We start from the raw sequence: 21,158 nt of genomic DNA, 5'->3' as shown, positions 1-21,158 counted from the left end.
CTAAATGGGGAGGAGACCTCATAGAGATCATTTATTTATGTATTTATTTATTTAGAGACAGAATCTCTCTGTGGTGCCTGGGCTGCTTCTCCAGGTTTGCAAAGGGGAAAACAGTCCCCATGATCCTAAGGTGTACAACAGCAGGGTGCCATCCAAAATCTACCCTGGGGTCTATATAGTTTAAACATAAGGTTAGGAAGAACAAAAGAGCCAGGGAGAAGATTGTGGAAGGCTTCGAGTTCTACACTAATCTTCACTTTATCTCGAAGGCCAATAAGACATTACATAGTAATGGCATTCCAAGATCAGTGTAGAGAATATTCTGGAAGAGGAACAGAAGTGAAGTCTGGGAGGCAAATGATCCATTTCAATCTCAGTAGTAGAAATGCTGGTTTTTTACCATGTTCTTGGGAGCCATCTGCATTTGCATTGGTGAGGAAGGTGAGTCCAGCTAGATGGAATACATCTGCATTGTCACGGCCACCACCCGCCCCACAGCCCAGGTCACTCTTTTCGAAAGCCTGAAACACCTGTCAGAAAGGCAAAATGTTGAACCTGTCAGCTATAAAGACACTCCTCCAAAGAACTAAAGGGTATTAGTCATTGCATGGTTTAGAACAAAAGTGTGAAATACACAGGAAACATCAAACGACCAAAGGCCAAGCTTCCCAACTTCATCCCTTCAGCTTTGTCCTTTTGTATTTATAAATTCTACTTGTTCAACATTAAACCAAAAACTAAGTCTTGAGCAAACAGTTTTGATGAGGAGATTCCTCAAAATGGACCCACGTTGTTTTATACATAGAGTACATGCAGCAGTCAATATTCTAAACTAAATTTAAAAAAAGAGCACAATCTTTTACATTTTTTGGGGGGAGGTTATAGGCTCTAAGTGGGAGAGAACGTATATGAGGGGCTTATTCCAGCTTTAATTTTGTCCCCCAAATGTTCGTTCTTCTCTTAATGTTTTTTAACTTAACAGTTTCTCAATTCTTTCTTCCTTGTTGGAAGAAACTTGAGCCTAGAAAGTAACAGCTGAGTGTAGTGGAAATAAATGGGAACTCAGGGGAATTCATTAATCCTCAAATTCTTTTGCACCACAGATTTTAATGACAGTTAAAACAAACAAACTCTGATTTCCTATCTAGTTTTTTCTTGGGCTGTTTCTATGACCGCCACTGCTACCCTGATAGCACTTTTGCTCCATGAATGTGATTTGGAAAAGCAAAAAAGGATTGACCAGTGCTTTGGGAACTAACAGAAGGGTGGCCTCCCTTCCTAGGAACTCCTACATTGGAGAAAAGAGGCCATCATTGCCTTAATTCTTCCCCCACAACCTGTCCTTTGGCCATGCCTGTGACGTGCCACATGTAGCTCAGCCCCTCTCCCCCAGTACACACAGAACTGCTCTACTTAACTCTTTGCATGGGCCTGTTGGCCCTTCCTTGGACTCCATACACAGCACTGTCCACTGCTGCTACTGCCACCCATGAGTCCAACTCAGTCACCATATTAAGAGACACAGTTTGGCCTGGAGAATATACATCTGCATCTGGAGACAGATGAACCTAAAAGGTCATTTGAAAAAGAAAAGATCATTTGAAGGAGACAAAACTGTTCAGAAGCAGTTGCTTTGATGGCCTCCTTCATTCAGAAGAAAACTCTGCTGGGATGTGTAATTCGTCTCACCTGGAGCTGGTTGCCACACTTTTCTTCAATATTTAACCAGACTGAGTCAGACACTAATTCTGCTGTCTGCTCTCCAGTGACAATGTAGTAGACCAGAAGTCGGGCTGAAGGAACCATGTTCTGTGTCACTGGAATGTTTATACTTTGATAAGATGAATCTAGAAGTTTCTCCCTTGTGCCAAAGTGTACAATTTTGCCCTTGGATAAAATCTGAAAATAAACAGCAGCAGCAAAAAATAAGTACAAACCCAAAAGTTTGAAGCTTAGAACTGAAGCAAAAAAATATATTAAACAAAAATAAAGTTAACATGTATGAATGTTCCATCTGTGGGCTGGGAATGTGAATGTTTATTTAACTCCTTTAATTCTCACAACACCAGTAGATAGGAATATTTCTCTCCATCGAAGAAACTGAGGCTCAGGAACTAAGTCATACTGATTTCACATAACTAGGAAAGTAGACAGCTAAAATTTAGCTAGACCTGTTTAAAGTCATACACTATCACTAAAACGTCCTTTGTCTTGTTGACTAAAAAAAAAAGGAGAAGAGTGAGTAAAGAGTGTATCTTATTTGAGGATTAAGTTTTAAAGCCACGAATAAAATTCCAAATTAGAAGTTTAGGGTTAAAAAACATTGCATGAAGCCAAAATGTCTTCAAAGTTCCCTTAAATGTCCTTAAAAGCAGGACTACATACATAGTTTGGCATGTAATCCCTGAATACTTCCTCTAATTCTATATCAGTCAATACTTTTCTGTGGTCATTTATTTTTCAGTTTCGCCCTCAGAAATGTTGAGAACACTATCACCACCTCGCCACTGGAATAATCCATTCCATTTCTTTGGCAACTGTTAGGGAGCTCTTGTCATTTTTGCACATTATTTCCTGGGTTTCACCAACAGGCTTGCTTGATCCACCTCCTGTTTAATATAAGTGAGGCAATAGGTATGTTGCTGACTGTGGAATTGGAACAGGTATCACATGACTCAATTCTTGAGGATTGAGACCTCCCTTCTTATGCCAAGGCAATGTATGCACTTGAACCAGGTGTAGGGATCATTGGCTATGAACTAGAAATGAGATGATGTGATTTAATCAGGCTCTCTTCGGTGGAAGGAATTATCACATCAGAAACTAGAGGTCCTCAGTGCAAATAAAAATCCTCTTCTTCTGAACTGAGTGACCATGGTGAGGGTCTTGTAACCTTTCTGTCCCTCAATTTCTCCATCTGTGAAATGGTCACGAAAACCATGTCCCATCTCAGAGGTTTTTAAAAAGCTGCTATTCAAATTAGATGATGTTTTTGAAAGCACTCTGCAAATACAAATGTAAGGAGTCATTCTAACGAGTCTTTATAAGCAAAGGGAAAAGTTCCAGCTGGGGAGGGGGTGATGTCCATCTATCATTATTGTACTTACCAAGTAATTATAGTGAGTTATTTTGTCAATGTATGGACTCTTGGGGGTAACAATGATATTCATATTTTCTCCCACAAGCAAAGCTTTGTAGTTTTCAGTCCAATCAATATAAAGGTAGCTTTGACTATGAGATGAATATGTAATTGCTCGGTAATCTTTGCTGGCCTGATTATCTTCTGGAAGATCTGGGGCATCAGTTCTGATCTGAAAAGGAACATTTTAAAACCTCATGTGGACTGGGAGTAATGTTTTCTGTTAAAAATATTTTTAAAATTATTTGCTTTATAAATTTCTAAACTTCACAATGTCGAATGTTCAAGGGGGGAAAACCTCCATTACTTACAGTGTTTGTACAGCTGTGGTATCAAGTAACTTTACAAAGACTATGGAAAATAATGAGGGGATTATGGGTTCTGGTGGAAAGGTTGGGTGAACTGAAGAAAGAAGGCTGCTCCAGGAACAAAATTGGCACCCTTCCTGAAATATCAGAGTAGGCAGGGATTTCTCTATCTAGTGGATGGGATGGCAGGAGTTGAAAATAGAAGGGAAGTGGACTGGGAATAAAAGTTATGAATGAATGTCACAGAGACTATCTGACCTGTTCCATTGTGAAGGGACACAAAGGAGTGCTTACAAAGACGAGGTGAGGCAGGGATGATAGCATGGCAGTACTATCTGCTTTCAGACAGCAGAAAAGTTTCTAGCTCAAACTTAAGAGTTAGATGCACATTGGTTTGCATTCTAGTATGGCCGCTTCTTCATTTGGGGTAAGTTATTTAATCAAAAGAGAGGAAGAAACCTGTTTCCTAGCCACAAAATTGCAAAGATAATACTCTCTAGCTCATATTGTGGATTTAATGGATATGAAAAGTTTTCTTCACACAGCTCTTAGCACAATGCCTAAGCACTTAGTAAGTGCTCAGTAGATTGTGAACACAGGCATGTGGCAGCCATTGACCTGAGTTGTTAACTTACTCACATTTTATTTGAGGTTTGGAATTTAAACATATGTTTTGGAAGAGAAGACAATTAAGTGAGCTCTAAAGTAGAATGGTTTGTTCATTAGAAAAAGGGAGGTTTTTCACTTTTGACCTTTCCGTGTCTCTGAAAAGAGATAACAAGTAGGGCAGGGGACATTCCTACCACTAGTATCCTCTGCTATACCTATTCTCAAGCTTCTGTATTCTAGTAGAGTCTTCTTGGTGTAAGAGAAAATAGTTATTTCCATAACCAAATTGATAGATTTATCTTCCTCAAGGATCATTCAATGGATTAACAGATTGTCTCTGGTACTCATTTGTTTTGGATGGAAAATTGTGGAACTATTTACTGGACTCATGGATAAAATCTGCCACATCTGTTCTGTACACTAGCCAAAACATATAGCCAAAAGTACACATTGTCCTAGAAAATGTAGCAGGAAGATTCGGCTCACATAAAACTCCAGCGCTGTCACTCCGGATGGGAGATTAACCACAAAAGCAGCCACTCCATCATTGAGATGTGACACACTTCTCTGTGATTCCAAGTCAGAGGTCTCTTGGTTTATATCAACGGTTTGTGCATTCAAGGTTACTGGTACCCCTCCTACCAACTGGTCAAGTGAATCTTTGACCTGAACCTGTGTATCAAAACAATTCAAATCCATTTCAATAGCTCTTCATGTCTTTTAAAGCACAACAACTCTGAAATTGTTTTCCTTTGCCTTGCCATGGGGCTCCCCCTGGCCCCACATACCTTGATGGAATATGGAATCCCAGGCTTCAAGAAAAGAGGAGTAGCAACCAAATTCAGTTTGTAGGGAGAGAGGACATATTTGATGCCAGGTACTTCTGCCTCTTCAGAAAATCCACCTAAGGGAATGACAAGATTGTGGTAACATTTTTAGAATTCTAATCACCTGTAGGATGTTTACCTTGCCTCTGTCTCCACAAACTTATTCATTCACATCCCCCTTTCTGCCTCATTCAGTCATCAACAGAAATTAAGACATAGTTCTTGGTTCAAAGCGGCAGTGCAGAAAAGAATTTCAACCAAAGTCTTTATAGAAGGCTCATTTGTAGAGAGAGATACCCTTGTGGAAATGGAGCTATAACTCTAGACTAAGGAGGAATGTGAGAGGATACCACTTTTTAACAATGGCCTGAGTTTTAGTTGAGAATTCAAAGGAGTGAGGAGAGGAGAGCTGGGTAGACCAGAGACTGAACCTTACAGGTGTTCACAGTCAGATTGGAGAGTGTGGAGAGAAGTAAAGAACTAGAAAAAGGGAGACTCCTGAGTCCACTTGAAAGTGCCCAATAATGTTACCCAATGGCTAAGAACCAAGTTAAACATTAAGAATAACATAGTCTCCTCAAACTCCTTTCTAGCATTGCATCTTTAACATCCCTGGACATATCTTATACTACAGCCAAACTGGACAACCCGCTATTCCCAAAGATCAAGCTTCGCTTTCCACTCTTCTCAGTCTGGCTTCTTTATGGAGGGAGTCCACTTCCAAACCCTTCTTCTCCTTCAAGACTGACCATGTGGGCAAAGCTATTCCTAGTTACTTAACAATAGTCTAGAAGCTTGCCTTCCTTTGAAGGTCACTAGCATTAAGTGTTTTGTTTAAAGCACATATGTAATTCTGTCTTGTAACAGGGGTCTTTGTTTACCATCTTACACCTGATGCTAGTTTATAAACCACTTAAGTGCTGGCATTATACATTATTCATATTTGTAAGACTGTGTGTTTACCAACACTTCTCAAACCCATAAATATTGTTTAAACTGAGTTTATGTGAAGTAAATTGAGGACCGATTCAAAAAAATGTTGAAAACTCCTAGCCAGTGCAAGGAATATACAGTCATCATCACTGTCCAACATTTGTTGGTCCATGGTATATGCAGGTGTCAGTACCTGGAACATTATTTCAGTTCTTCATTCTGCTACCAGAGAAGGACTCCACATTTAAAGGGGTAAAAGGGACCTTAGGAATCACCCAGGTCTAACTCTTACTTTACAAAAAAAAAATTGGGCTTAGTGTGGTTAAATTATTTATTCAAGGTTAACTGAGAATTTGATATAAATCTGAAAATATGAATAATGTTACTAATAAAGACATACTAGAAGTAAGACAGTTTGACTCAACTTGGAGTAATAATTAATAACTATTATAAACCATTGAGTGAGGTTGGGAGCACTAGTCAAGATGTGAAGCTAAAGATGAAGTAGGTGGGCCCTTGAAGAAAAAAGAGGAGAAAGAGAAGGAAGAAAAGGAAGGAGAGGAGGGGGAGGAGAAGGAGGACTAACACTAAGATGGCACTCATTAGTGACAGGCACTGTTTTGGCGCTCTGTATATATGGATTCTTTGATTATCATCCTAACCCTATTAAGTACATATGATTATTATACCCATTTTAGAAACATATTAGTCCCTCTAATTTTAGGTAATATTTTTGAGTTTTACACCTGAAAAGAGCTTTTGGAAGCATTTAGTTCAACTCCATCATTGCACCGATAAGGAGACCAGAACAATGATAATAGTGGTTAATTACATTTCTATAGTAACTTATCTAACATTTGCATATATCTAATCACATTTGATTTTGATTCTAGCTAGGTGAGAACACTGTGATGTCAGATGTTTGAGTAAAACAGCTGTAGAGCCAACTGTACAGATATCAACTGAGAGATGTTATTCCGTTTTTGCAGTTCAGATAATAGGAACCCAGGGCTTGCCCAATGACTACAGAGTAGCACAGCTCTACTCTAATTCTAGTTCTTAAAAGACATAGAAAGTAAAATTTAACTGAGAAGGAAAATGAAATATAAAGGAACCACAGAGATCATTTACACCATTGAAATATTGTCAAAATATTTCCTCAAAGTTACACACACACACACACACACACACACACACACACACAAAACTTACCTGTAGACTCTACGACAGTTACAGCAATGTAGAGGTACTTATTGTTTAAATCTTCTAGACTCTCATATGACAGTTCTTTAACTGCCGTTTCAGAATCAAATGTGACATGAGCAATTCCATTTATCAACTTTTTAAAAGGGAAAATGGAAGAGTTAATTTAGAGAAGAATGTATAAGGAAAAATAAAACCTTTTGAATCGAAAGCAAATATCAGAGGGTTGGTAAAGTGTATGACTGAGCACACAATGAAGCCAAGAATGTTATTTTTTAATGTTTTTGTACAGAGTCTTGAGCATCACATAGTCCTGTTGGTATCAGCTGACAAAGATGCCTTCTTCCAATCCCTGAGTCATCATCCATATTTGTAGGCCTTCAAGTTAATTCTGCTCTTCACTGGATTTTATATTTAATTTGTACTTTATTGTTTACAGAGTTAAACATAAAATTTAAAAATATATAATAAGTAAAGAGGTATGAGGTTAATTTATACCATATTATTTATTAAAATAGATTTTGTGTTTTTATTTTAAAATTATTTGACTTGAAAACACCCATTTTTGCCTGATTTACCTATATTTTTATCTTTATTTATTTTTTAATGCTGAGTATTGAACCCAGGACCTCATGTGTGCTAAGCATGTGTTCTGCCACTGAGCTCCACCCCACCCCTGATTCAGCTTTTAATCTCAGAGCCTACAGTAGAATCCTACATTAACAAAATAAGGTAGTCTTAAAAAGCAGAGGCTAAATAATTGATTATGTAAAATACGTGAATATGCAAAGGGGAACAAAACAGTACACGAACCTCTATCATCTGTGGTATAATGTAGGAAAAGGGGCCAGCACCATTATTTCCGTTCCAGCAACCACTAGTCTTAACCATGGACAAATGCCTTCATGAGTATTTATAAATCACCTACTCTTTGCAAGGAAATATGCTGTCTTGGGGTATATAAGGGATGATTTAGACCTACAGAGTCTAAAATAAAAATGATGGATAAGTAAACAAACCATTCCAATACAGAAGGGATTCTCAACATGAGAACTGGCCTTTTGGACAGGATAATTTTTTGCTGTTTATGTTGGGGTGCTCTGCACATTGTAGGAATTTAGTAGCATCCCTGCCTCTACCCACAAATGCCAATAGCACCCTCTTCTCCAGTTGGGACAACCACAGATGACTGTGGTCATTGTCAAAATTTCCTTTGGGAGTAAAACTGTCCCTGGTTGAGAAGTACTATAAGAAAGTGTGAAGCATGCTCTAAAAGAAAGGCTCAGGCCTGAAGGCAGCTAACCCAGTTCAGAGGAGGCGGGGGTGTCCCAGAGAAAGGGTGTCAATGTTGAAATTTAAAAAATGAGAAGGACTTAGTCAAGCAAAGAAGAGACAGGAAGGGAGAGAAGGAAAGAGCAAAGACCTGCAGGCAAGAGAAACTATTGTAAGTTTGAGAACTTGGAGCAATTAGTACAAGGGGGAGGAAGCAAGAAGTGGCGTGAGATCAGCTGGCAAGGGAGGCTAATGCCAAGGACACTGGCCTTTGTCCTAAGGGCAATGGGAAGCCAATGGAGATTTGAAGACTTCACTCCCACACCTATGTAGAATGAGGGATTGGTCTAAGGGTTTTGAGGTAACTTCCCATCCTCAACATCTTACCATTGTGTTTCTCATTGCTTTTTGCATCATTTCTTTTTGATCTTCTTTTATGTCTTCTCTTATTCCAAAAAAGATATAAACTTCAGCCTCGGTGACTACTTTATTGTAAAAATATCTGTCAAATGATATCATAAAATCGTTTAGCTAACATGGTTATAATAATAAGACTCAGATAAAATGTAACAATTTGAAAGTATATAAAGCACTTGACATACTTCCATCTGGTGTTACATTTCATCCTCAATAATGTCACAATAAGAAAGCTAGAGTATGGGTTACTAGTTGTGTGGCTAGATGAAAGAGCTGACCTTGGGGAGATCAAGACTCAGCCAGGGCCCTATCTTCCAGTCCTCCTTACTTCCTCAATGATTTTTATATCAGTGGGGAGCTACTCCCCAGTTTATGTCTTTAAAAGGAGCATGCCTGGTATCACTGTTTGAGATAAGCTTTCTTTTGCATTCCTGAGGGATCATTAATCTTTAGGATGATGATGATTATTACCATTGTTGTTATCATTTTGCTTGTGAATAACCAACAAAGCTAAAATCAGAATAGCAAGTAAACTGCTAGCATGGTATCTCCTCAGTCAGTCCATCCCGGGCCTTAGTACACTGCTAATAAATCACAGATCACATTTTGGTTAAGTATCAACAACCAGAGTGGGCCCTCAATTGAGCTGGTTAATCTAAAAAAAAAAGTAATATTCTTACCTTGCTTTTATAGTAATATCAAATTTCTTAAAATTATTGTAACCAATGAAATTACTTTCTGGTTCTATCAAAACAGAAAAATGTGGCAAAACTGAAAATAGAAATGAAGAGGCAATATTACCACTTAAGTTAGAGTAACCTGCAAAATAAACCAAGCTGCTCTGCTTTTCTAGTTGGACAAACTGTAACATTAACACAGCATCCACCACCTCCTTCTCCTTGTCATCATCAACAACGTTTTTAGGAGCTTCCCATTATACAAATCAGAGTTGATCCAGCCTCCATGTCCCAGAAGCACTTGGCTTATATCTTGATTATAGCATTTATTATGGGCAACAGATTATTTCCTGCAGTAGAGGAAGGCCTTCTTAAAAACAAACAAAAGACCATTCTGAATTTTTCTTTGTATATTTCTACTCTTACCCTTCTTATAAATCTTAAACATGGTATATGTTCAGTGAGTGTATGTTCTACTGAAAACATAGAACATAGTATATGTTCTGGTGAAAATAGAAAAGGAAAATTCCGGTTTGTTTAGCATTTCCTTTTTTTGTCTAGTAGATAAAATCCATCCAGTCTTGAAGTTCTAGCATAACACTAAATGATAGTAGAAAGGAGAGAGCCTACGATTTTGGCATAAGAACATGAAGGCAAAATTAAAATTTTGGGCAAAACCATTACCTTGATTACCTATGCGAAAACAATTTAATCTATTGAAATAGTACTATGTTCTGTTTATACTAACTCAGAATGTGTACCAGGACTTGTGGATTCTAATTTTAATATTATAGCTAATAGAAAATTGGATGATTTGGTGAACTCGATTTTGTGGACAAAGAAAGACTGACACAGAGTGAGATGGATGGCTTCAGGTATGGCTAATGTGTTTTCTAGATAGTGAAGTCTAGAAGTAAACGAGCAAAGTGATTTATCACTCTGGGCAGTGCTCCTATGTTATCAAAGACCATGTAGCAAACACAAGCCTATCAACAAGGATATACAATGAATGAAATAGACACAGGCTCTCTTTAATGAGTTCACAATCAAGCAGGAAATACAGACATGAGTAAATAACTACATAGATTATTTAATAATTACATAGTAATTAACACTGACAAGAAGAAGTACTAGCAATTCTATCCAGGAAAGAGAATTTAAGGAAAACTTCTCCTAATATATGGCCTTTGAAAGGGCAAACACAACAAGAGGATTGGACTTTGAGCACGTGATAAAGTGAGAGCACACAAGGGAGGTATGAGGATAGGTAAGACACCTAAAAAACTAGATAGCATTTGTTGCCCTCAATGCAGAGAAACTAATGCATATACTTTAGAGTGACAGAGGCCAATAGGAGAAGGGGACCGGGAACTAGAGAAAAGGTTAGATCAAGAAGAATTAATTTAGAAAGTAACACACATGCAAAGGGAAGCAATGCAAGTCAACTCCCTATATAGCTATCCTTATCTCAACTAGCAAAACCCCTTGGTCCTTCCTATTATTGCTTATACTCTCTCTTCAACAAAATTAGAGATAAGGGCAAAATTAGAGATAAGAGTTTCTGCCTGGTAGTGAGGGGGTGGGGAGGAGAGGGAGGGGGTGGGGAGGGAGGGGGCAAGGGAGAGGGCAGGGAGAAGGGGGAAGAAATGATCCAAACATTGTATGCACATATGAATAAAAGAAAAAAAAAATTTTTTAAAGTAAAAAAAAATAATAAAAATAATAAATTGAGACATGAGACATGAGCAGAGCTGGCTGGGCAAGGAGGGAAAGGAAAAGAGAGGATAGAACATCATCTGCAAAGCCACCAGAGCTGAAGACAGGGGTCAATTCAAAATAAGGATTTCTACTTTCACTATAAGAGGCATGAGGAGCTACTGGGACTTCTCAAGAGTGCAATAATACGATGAGATTTGCACTTCAGGATAATAATTGGCTGATTTCCAAGTGAGATGGTGTGGAAGGAGAGATACCAGTTAAGGAGGCTTTTGAGTAGGCCAGAAGTAAGCCTGCTGATGAACTGATGAGGTTGAGTACACATAAGCAGGGGATGAAATCTAGACATATGTTAAAAATAGCAAAAGCACATAGAGGAAGCAAGATCACCAGAATACACGTTACTGCAAGTCTATAGTCTTTAAGGTTGAGCTTTGTTATAGCAAATATTTTCTTTGTTATTTGTTAAAATTTGTGGATTTACTCTCCTCCCTATTATTATCAATTTCATGAGGGACGAAAAATGACTTCAAGCAGAAGGAAGTTAGATCTCATAGTGGTGCACGCAGATAGTAAACTGCTACAAGAAATGGAAAGATTGAGTTACTTACATCTTGCCAGTCTTTTGATATGATCCATTTCCAAATATGAGTATCTTACATAGGGTATTTATGAGTCAGAAGGAAAATAGCACTGGACTAGGAGTAAGGAAACCCAAATGTCTTTTTTCTGTAAATACTTACCGACTGAAAAACTTGAATTGAGTCATTTATTTATCTTATTGGGTTCTTCTCACTTCACCTATGCTTGTTTGTTTCTCCTAAAATCTAGAGAGGACCTTAACAAGTCAATTCCTCAGGAGACTGATCTCTCTCAGCTCTATGAGGAGAAGTACAAGTCCAGAGAGGTTGATCCATTGCCTTAAGGTTAACAGGGAATGGTGGAACTACAACTTGAGCATTTAAACAACCACCACTACTTCCCTACTGCTGTCCCAGCCAGAACTTCCACCCAAACCAGCAGGATGCCTCTTGTCCATCTGGGAGTGATTTGCATTATGTAGAAGACTGAAAAGAATTACTGTAAAGTTTGGCTATGGCAAAGAGAAGCTGTGAAATGAGATTGTTCTAGACTTAATAAAGAAGAATAAAATCATGCACTGGGATTGCTAAGATTTACAGTCAGAAAGAAAGGTGGTTACAGGCATCTATTGGGAGTCTTGGAATTTATGCCCTACATGTAAAGAGGAGAGTAGTGTATTGTCCAATGTGATATTTGCTAACCTGGATGGTGTAAAATATTGTGTAAACCTATATTTAATATGAATAAACTTGATTACTACTAAAAGAAAGACACTGCAAAACACTAACTCTTTATAGGTAAACTTGTAATTATCAGAAATTACCATATTCTTTAATTTCAAAATGTGTGGTTCCAGTTGTTGAAAAGTCCTCTTTATATTTAGCTTTAATCGTCCATACACCATACCTGTGAAAGGAAAATATTTAAAATTACAGATGTCATGAAATATTTCTAATTCGCTCACAGGAAATCTAATAAATTCCTATTTAAAGAGGTTAGAATGCACCTAGATCTACTTACCTTAAGTAAGTATTTTGTGAGAAATTTTAAAGCAACAGAAATAACTGAGTAGTTTTAGGATAACAGAAATTGTTTAGGAGCTTTTCATATATTCTGCTATTTTTCCAGGCATTTTATCTTAATATAATCATCAGGCTTGATGATAACTTGAAATCTTACTAAATCTTGGAGCTTTATAATGCTAATGTACTATTAAAATATGCCACATAGTAAAAACCTATAATGTCTCTAGAAACATGAAATGCAGGTTGAGCCCATCTGGATGATAAAATTCACACCTCACGTAAATGAAATGATGGTTGGAGACAAAGTTTTGTTTGTTTAAAGATGAAATAACCTGTATAATTACAACCTTCATTAAAAAATATTTACTAGAGTTGGAGGTAGGAGGTATAGAGCATCTGCCTACAAGCAAGAAACCTTGAGTTCACACCCAGTATCAACAACACAACAACAAATCTGAGTACTAGATTAAGCACTAAAGATTAAAAAACAAACAAGATAGAACAGCTGTGGCCTTCATAGAGTTAATAGTCCATGTGATTTCAAATTCTCACTTTTCCATTTACTAGCAGATTTGGGCAAATTACTTAATTTGTGAAATGAGAAATATAATTTTGCCAATAGGCTATATAGTCAACAAATGGTAATATTATCACTATTACAATTATCATAATTAATTCAGTTAGTATCTATAAAGTACGTATTATATTGAATTGCTGAGATACAATGAGCAATACAGAAAATGGCCCTGCCCTCGAGGAGCTTACTATCAAGTGGGGAATAAAAAAAGGCAAGCAAACTAATAAATAAATAGTTACAACATTGAGACAAGTGTCATTAAGTCAGAAAGAAAATATACACAATGGGGTGGGGGAGGAGAAAGGGGGAGAGAGAGAGAGACTACATGCATGGATAACTTCTTTGCAAGCTCATCATTTTACCCATGTCCTAAAGGTAAGAAGGAGCTAGCTTTGTGAGGAGCAAGTCAAAGCACTTTCTAAGCAGAAAGCAGAAAGTACAGCAGGGGCAAAGGTACTGAGGTGGTAGGTATTGATCATGGTAGACTCCTATGACTGACACATAATCTGCCATGGGGCAAGAGGCATTAAACAAACAATAGTTAACCAGTAGGTTCAATTCTATATCATAAAGCATGTAGTATTTTCAAATAATCTAAATTATTTACATTTCCCAATATCAATAGAAAATTCTAGAAAATCTTTAGTACAATGAGTTAGTTACAAACTATCTTCTAGAAGGCAAAGGAAAAATGACCATAAAAGAATTTGAAGTTATATTGTAGACATTTACAGGTGCCCTGCGGATTCTCCATTTCTATTTTGCATCTCTCACTCCTGCTGTGATTTAAATACACCAGAATATATCCACCAAATATGTATTATATTAAGTCCTGTTTAAATATGTTCTTAAATCCTTTCATGTCAGGCCAAATGGAAGAAATGGCCCTGAAAACACACCTCTGTCCTTGGTGGTTCATGTAGACAAACACCACAGAGGACTCTGCTTTATAACATCGAAGGCAAGGAAAGGACCACACCAACAGTCTATTAGATTCCTTCAGTCAGGAGTTAGCTGATAGTTTTAATGTTAAAAAGAAATCCCAGGAACCAAGGTAAAGATCAGTTAGAGTTGAATCAACATGGGTCGTAACACATGGGTACATGAAAGCAATAGTAGGAATCTCTCTGTATAGCTATCCTTAACTCAACTAGCAAAAATGCTTTGTCTTTCTTATTATGCATATGTCCTTTCTTCAACAGAATCAGTGATAAGGGCAGAACGGGACCTGCCTGAAACTGAGGAGGGGAAGGGCGAGGGGGAAGGGTGGGAGAGGGGGGCAGGGTGGAGAAATGACCCAAACAATGTATGCACATATGAATAAACAAACAAACAAACAGAAATCCCAGGAGCTATTTTTGCCTCTTCTCATTTTTTATTGCTATATGTAAAGAGAATGGGCAAGAAGTTCTGGAATTTTGTTTTTGAGACAGGGTCTCACTGTGTTGCCTGAGTTGGCCCTGAACGCCTGGGCATCTCCTATCTCAGCCTCCTGAGAAGCTGGGACTACAGGTGGGATGTGCTGGACTCTAGTTTTGGGGATTTTTTTTGGTAGGGGCCAGGTGAGCCTAATTCCTCATGAGACTTTAAAAGATTTTGGGTTGCATGCCAGTGGCTCATATTTGTAATCTTAACTATTTGGGAGGCTCAGATCTAGAGGACTTCAGTTCTAGGCCACCCCAGGCAAAAAAGTTTGTGACTGCACCTCAACAGAAAAAAGCTAGGTGTGGTAGTAAACGCCTGTCATCCCAGCTACAGCAGGCAGCCTAAAATAAGAGGATCACGGTCCAGGATAGCCTGGGGGAAAAAAGCAAGACCCCATTTCTGATATAACCAGAGCAAAATGGGCTGGTGGAGTGGCTCAAGTGGTAGAGCGCTTACCTAGTAAGCATGAACCCCTGAATTCAAACTCCAGTACCATCAATAATAGCAATAATAATAATAATAATAAAAGTATATCCACATTTGTCACACACTTTTTTTACCACTAGGTGGCTGCATTTGACTGCTCATCTGCCTCACAGCCAAACGTTCCAGATAAGCTTTTAGAGACATTTTAACAAATATGCTTACATACTTAGGATTAGGCGGAACCTTGAAGTCAGGAAACGAGATAATTCCAGTATAATCATTTTCTTCTACCATGTCAACCTCTGATCCTTCGGGGTCCTTGAATAAAAATAAACATCTTTGTCTTAGTTTCTTTTCTATTGTTATAAAATAACATCTGAGACTGGGTTAATTTATAAAGAATAGAGATTTATTTTGGTGCATAGCTGTGCATGCTGGGAAGTGCAAGAGGGTGGCAATAAAATGTGATGAGGAAGGGGAGTTGTTCTGGTTCATCTCATGGTGAAAAAGCAGAAGGGAAAGCATTGTGAAGCTTGATTTTAAGACAAAGACACTACCACAATAATTCACTCCCATAAGAATAGTTGCTCATCAGGATGGAGCCTTTATCGACGGACCCAAACACCTCTCACTGAGCCCCATTGCAGTATTGTTATTCTAGGAACTGAGGTTTCAACACACGAATGTTTTGGGGGGCACATCTGAACTATATCAGACCTCAAAGCACTGAAATTACATTTAAAAAATTTAAACTGATTGTATGATCTTTGATGTACAAAAACATTTACCAACAAACACCAAGGTCTTCAAATTAAATTTGAAGACCAAATTCAATGAAATGTTATGAAGACAAACTCCCTATCTCCTCTCACCCTCCAGAAAAGCCTCCATTCTCTATTGTACAATCACAAAGAAGAAGTGTAACAAAGTATAAACAACATTTGAAGGTTGAGACTTTTACAAATTAAAAAAAGCTTTAAAAAAGATAAAATGTAAATGACAATAACAAAACTCTGTTTTTAATAAGCCGAATGTGAACTTAGCACGCTTCATAAATACCAGATTCTAGTTTTTATATATGTTCATTTGAAGTTCTCCAAAGGAAATATTCTATAAAGGATATATTTTTAGATAGACATTTGATAAATGTACAACATGGACATTTTAAGATTCAAATAACCTTCAAAACGATTAAGGAAGCTTAAAAGTTCTCATAAACTTCCCCATAGCATTGTTTTGTGTTTAGGTTAGCAAATTATTGAGATGAGGTTTTGACTTTCTTTAACTACACATAGAGATCCAGTTTAGCCTTAACTTAAAAGCAGCACCATTTACCATGACTGAAATTCATGGATGGAATTCCAAGATATTTGTTTCTTGAGTTACAAGTTATAAAATGTACAAAAGTCTCTTTTAAACCAGAAAGACACTCATAGCTAAGATTCTTCCTGACTGCTCTTCACCTCATCCTAAATTGTGCACAGGCTATCTAAGATGATTTTTCTCAAGTTCTATTTGCAGAATACTTTCTACATACTGACTCCCTGTGGCTTTGGAAAGAGCTCCCCAACCCTCTCTCCCTGGGGAAGCTCTAACAGGGATGACTGGCATGCATTCTGCTTCACTCAGGTTCCACGATGGAGACTTGGGATAACGAGAGAGCACATGCCCTCCTTCCCCTGGTGTTCTCTTATAGAAAAGAGAGCGTTTGAGTCAACCTTGCCTCTGCTAAGTTCTCTTCCAGACATTCCATCAGTCAGCCAATTTACTTAACATTCTCATTCGTCTACCTACTATTCTCATTTTCTTTCTGCTCTCGTAGACTAATTCATGCCATTTCTTATATAAGATGGTCTTCATTATTTTAAAAGAACCCATGTTGGGTGAATATCATCAAAGTTACTTTACATCCACGAATAAAAATGTCATAATGAAGCCTACATTTTGTACGTGAATCACCGAATGATTCAGGAGTAGTGTGAGGGCATGGCTATGAAATGAAAGTCTTGTACTGAAAATGAATTCAAATATTATTTGAATAAATAAACTACTTACTATGAAAGTTAAAACAGCTTCTCTTTTGGCCGGCTTCAAGTCATCATTCAGTGAATAAACTCGAATCTTAACTGTAAAAACAATTGATCTTATCAAAACTCTGAAAAAAAAACAACTAGCATTTTGAATTTTAAAACAATCCTTAAAGAGATAAATCTCATTTTAAAAACTGAATATACACAGCTGGATGCCAGTGGCTCACGCCTGTAATGCTAGCTATTCAGGAGGCAGATATCAGGAGGATTGCAGTTCGAAGCCAGCCCAGGCAAATAGTTCATGAGACCCTATCTTGAAAAACCCTTCACAAAAATAGGGCTGGTGGAGGCTCAAGGTGAAGGCCCTGAGTTCAAGCCCCAGTACCTCAAAAAAATCACCACCAACAAAAAAAAACAATACTTACACAAAACTGCGTATTTAAAATAAAGAAAATATCAGTTAACACATAGAATGCATTATTAAAAATTTTATTTAAAAAAGAATCCTCTGAAATCCTTTCAAGAATTTCTCTTCCTAGTGAACTTAAAGTATAATTTTTTTTATTAAATACACTTATACTCAATGTTTTGGGAACACGTTTATGGTACAAGGTTAGTTATATTTATAATTAGGTATTTATTTACCAAGACTTTCGTAGAATCAAAATAGTAACATCTAACATATTGTTATATGTCTCATATTAGGGCTTAAGCTTTAATGGAAAATTGGGAGCTTGATTCCGGCATTGTATACTCTTACACTTATGAAAGTCAACAAGGCTCCCGATCAGCTCTTTTATGAAAGGCAGCTTCGAATTGTATGGCTTTGTTACATTTATTAATCCAGATACCGCAATTGTTCTCTCCTTTTTAAAAGAACAATGGCAGGGCTCGGTTAGTTTTCTTCCACTTCTTTCTGTCAGTTAATTGACTTTTTTACTCACTAAACGGAAGCCTCCAACTAGTTCTTAACATTTAGCAAGTATCTAGTGTGTGTAAAGTTTTCAACAAAACATTCTGGTCTTGCTCCCTTTCTCTGTCCTTCCCTGACAAAATCATTAATGACATATATGTCTTTCATAATTCTGTCTCTGATATGCTCAAAATTCAAGGATGGCAAAAGGAAAGATGAAGGAATTGAAGGCTTTTGTGAACACATGAATGTATTGGGCAACATTCATATTTTTCAGTCTTATTTTTGGTTCATTCAGAAAAATACTAGGCATTCCCGAATCACAGGGCTTTGACTGGCTATTCTACCTTCCCCTCACTAACAGAAGAACTGTAAATATGAAATAGTTCTTAGGTACATACCCTTTGAGAATTAATATCCATACATTTCTGTGGTCTAGTTTACTCTGTGCTGAAATAGCTAACCCTCTAAGGTTGGATTTGTTTTCCCATCTTAGGAATTAGGTACAGAGTCTGTGAAATTTTTCATAAGCATAATGAATAATTTTATTAATTTATAACAAATAATTTTCTCATTGCCAAATGAGAAAAGTCTACTATTTAATGACTAAGCTCTAACACAACATAATACAATGTGTAAATAACTAATAGGCAGCTACTGTAATTACTGACCTTATTTAGCAATTCCTCTATAAATTAAAATTAAAAATTTAACATATAAAAATCATTAGGAATTGAGTGTCTATTGAGCATGATGAAAACCTGTCTTCATTCTCTCAGGGTTAAGAAATTTACAATATGGTGTCAATTTTCCCACAAAGAAAGAAGCGTCTCATACTCTACCTGACTGAGTTGGAGTATACACAGGTTTGTCTGTTTGAACAAAGAGAAACCCATTCTCATAGGTTATTGGAATTTGTTTCGATTTTGAAAAATGCTTTGATAAAACTTCCAGATATACATGTGAAACTGAGTTTTGTCCTCCAGACAATTGTTTGGGTTGTATCTGTAAAGAAAATGTTGATAGAAAAAAATAGAGAATTCTAAGGGTATAAAGCATGTTGACTTTCTATAAATCACACCAAGTATCTTTTAGCAAGTATCTATTGTGCAAAGTTTTTCAACAAAGCATGCTGGCTCTGCCTCCCTTTCTCCAACAGTATCATTAATGAAACATCATAGCCTGCTCTTTTCACATCCATATCTCTCTCTGATGTGCTCAAAAGTCAATGATGTCAAGAAGGAACAATGAAAGAATTGGTTCTCATTAGAACCAAAAATGAGTGTGTGTATCTGATCAGTTAAAAAGTCGTATAGCCTGGCACTCTGGAGGCTGTGGCAGGAGAATTGTGAGTTCAAGGCCAGCCTGAGTTAGTGAGACCCTGCCTCAAATGCCAACCAACTAACCAAAAACAAAAACAAAAACCAGTTGTACAGGAGCCACAAGAGTAAATTAATTTAGCCCAAAGCCTTTCAGGGTCTAATGTCATAATCAAATTTCACTTTAAGCAGTTGAATATCTTTTGTTTCCATGTTTTCTTTAAATAAAATTACTGCTATAGAAGCATATAAGAAGCATATAGAAGCATATAATTACCTCCTGTGTTAACCTATGTTCTTCATTCTCCACAGACAACATCTTAACTGATGGTCTGGACACTTTGTATTTTATCACACACTTCTGCTCTCACAGGGTGGATGTACACTTTCTAGTTTGTGTATTTGATTGCAATTTAACCCCTTAAATTCCACAATATATGAATTTCATACATAAACATATGTAATAAGAGGGAAAAGTGTTTCTATGAGATTGTAGGCTTGGAAACATGGGCTAAAAGTTAATCACTAAAAGCAACTGCTGTGGAATTAAGTACTGAGAATCATGTAGAAATTTGAAAAATACAGTAAAAATATCTATAGATTTTCTGCACTTGGGTTGCTTTACAAGTGTCTCAGAAACAAACTACAGACCAACGATGATTCATTAAAGGTTTAACAGGTAATAAAGTTGACACTGTAGTCAGCAGATTCAAAGATAAGACTATAGGTCAATATCAAACAACCGGCAAGAAAGATGCTTTATACTGTTGCAATAAATCAGATGCTTAAGATGTGTATCGATGTTTATGATTTCATCTTCATTGACTTTCTCAATTAACTTTCTGAGATGATGGAAATGTTCAATATCTATGGCAGCCACTAGTCACACATGGCTACTTGAGCACTTGAAATATGGCCATTGTGAATGAGAAACTCAACTTTTAGTTTCAGTTACATTTAATTTATTTAAATTTAAAGGTAAAGATCCACACATGACTAGAGGCTACATTGCTCATTATCAAATAAGAGTATCTACTAAAAATAACACTTTGGAGAGTGAATTTTAATTTTTAATAAACTTAGTAAGTGGGAGTATTTGTTAAGTGATGAGTATATTTACTGTCAAAAGTATTAATGAAAGAATTCCTATGTTTGGTTAGAATTTATTTGGGTCAATGTTTCTCAAACATGATTAACACACACACAGAAATATAAATATATATATGTATTCCTTTAATAGATAAATGACATGGAAGGCTCTCAGTGTTGACATTTTATTCTTTACAATGTAACAAAAATGATTTATAATGTGACTTAAATATATACAAACCTAAAATTAAGTATAATGTTCTTATGGTCTTTAGATATTTAAAAATCAAATTTACACAATAAATTCAAAATACTATGAAATTAATATAATTCTAGTTTTAAGCTTTTATTAAATTAAAATTTTAATTTTCTTTGTAAAGAAATCACTCTGGGAAACCCAGGTGTAAATGAACCACTTGGACCCTTCCAGGTCAGATAGTCTCAAATTTTCCTGGTTCTTTATTATCAGAATTTTTAATCAGAAATAAGTTGCAAGTATGCCTCTACCCAGTCTATACTATGATGCCATTTTTTTAACTTTTTATATTTGGTGGGACTGGGATTTGAACTCTGGACTTCACGCTTGCAAAGCAGGTGCTCTACCACTCGAGCCACATCTCCAATCCGTTTTGCTCTGGTTACTTTGGAGATGGGGTTTCATGAACCATTTG

General features: G+C 36.8%; 1 protein-coding gene across 1 annotated transcript in view; it reads right to left on the bottom strand.

Annotated features, from left to right (window-relative positions):
• The window catches only part of C5 (complement C5), a 75,386-nt gene that overhangs the window by 50,316 nt on the left and 3,912 nt on the right, over positions 1-21,158 (bottom strand). Inside the window, exons 3-15 of the mRNA XM_074051113.1 lie at positions 18,922-19,084; positions 17,192-17,262; positions 15,363-15,454; positions 12,507-12,589; positions 9,389-9,479; positions 8,679-8,793; positions 7,029-7,155; positions 4,845-4,960; positions 4,543-4,728; positions 3,108-3,311; positions 1,690-1,899; positions 1,419-1,568; positions 401-530 (exon numbers count right to left, since the gene is read on the bottom strand). Coding sequence (XP_073907214.1) covers positions 401-530; positions 1,419-1,568; positions 1,690-1,899; positions 3,108-3,311; positions 4,543-4,728; positions 4,845-4,960; positions 7,029-7,155; positions 8,679-8,793; positions 9,389-9,479; positions 12,507-12,589; positions 15,363-15,454; positions 17,192-17,262; positions 18,922-19,084 — 1,738 coding nt within the window. The remainder of the gene's footprint in view (positions 1-400; positions 531-1,418; positions 1,569-1,689; positions 1,900-3,107; positions 3,312-4,542; positions 4,729-4,844; positions 4,961-7,028; positions 7,156-8,678; positions 8,794-9,388; positions 9,480-12,506; positions 12,590-15,362; positions 15,455-17,191; positions 17,263-18,921; positions 19,085-21,158) is intronic.

This window comes from Castor canadensis, chromosome 13, assembly GCF_047511655.1.
Source record: "Castor canadensis chromosome 13, mCasCan1.hap1v2, whole genome shotgun sequence".
NCBI lineage: Eukaryota > Metazoa > Chordata > Mammalia > Rodentia > Castoridae > Castor > Castor canadensis.
The sequence above is the reverse complement of the archived record's forward strand: the minus strand, read 5'-3'. Positions and strand labels throughout refer to the sequence as shown.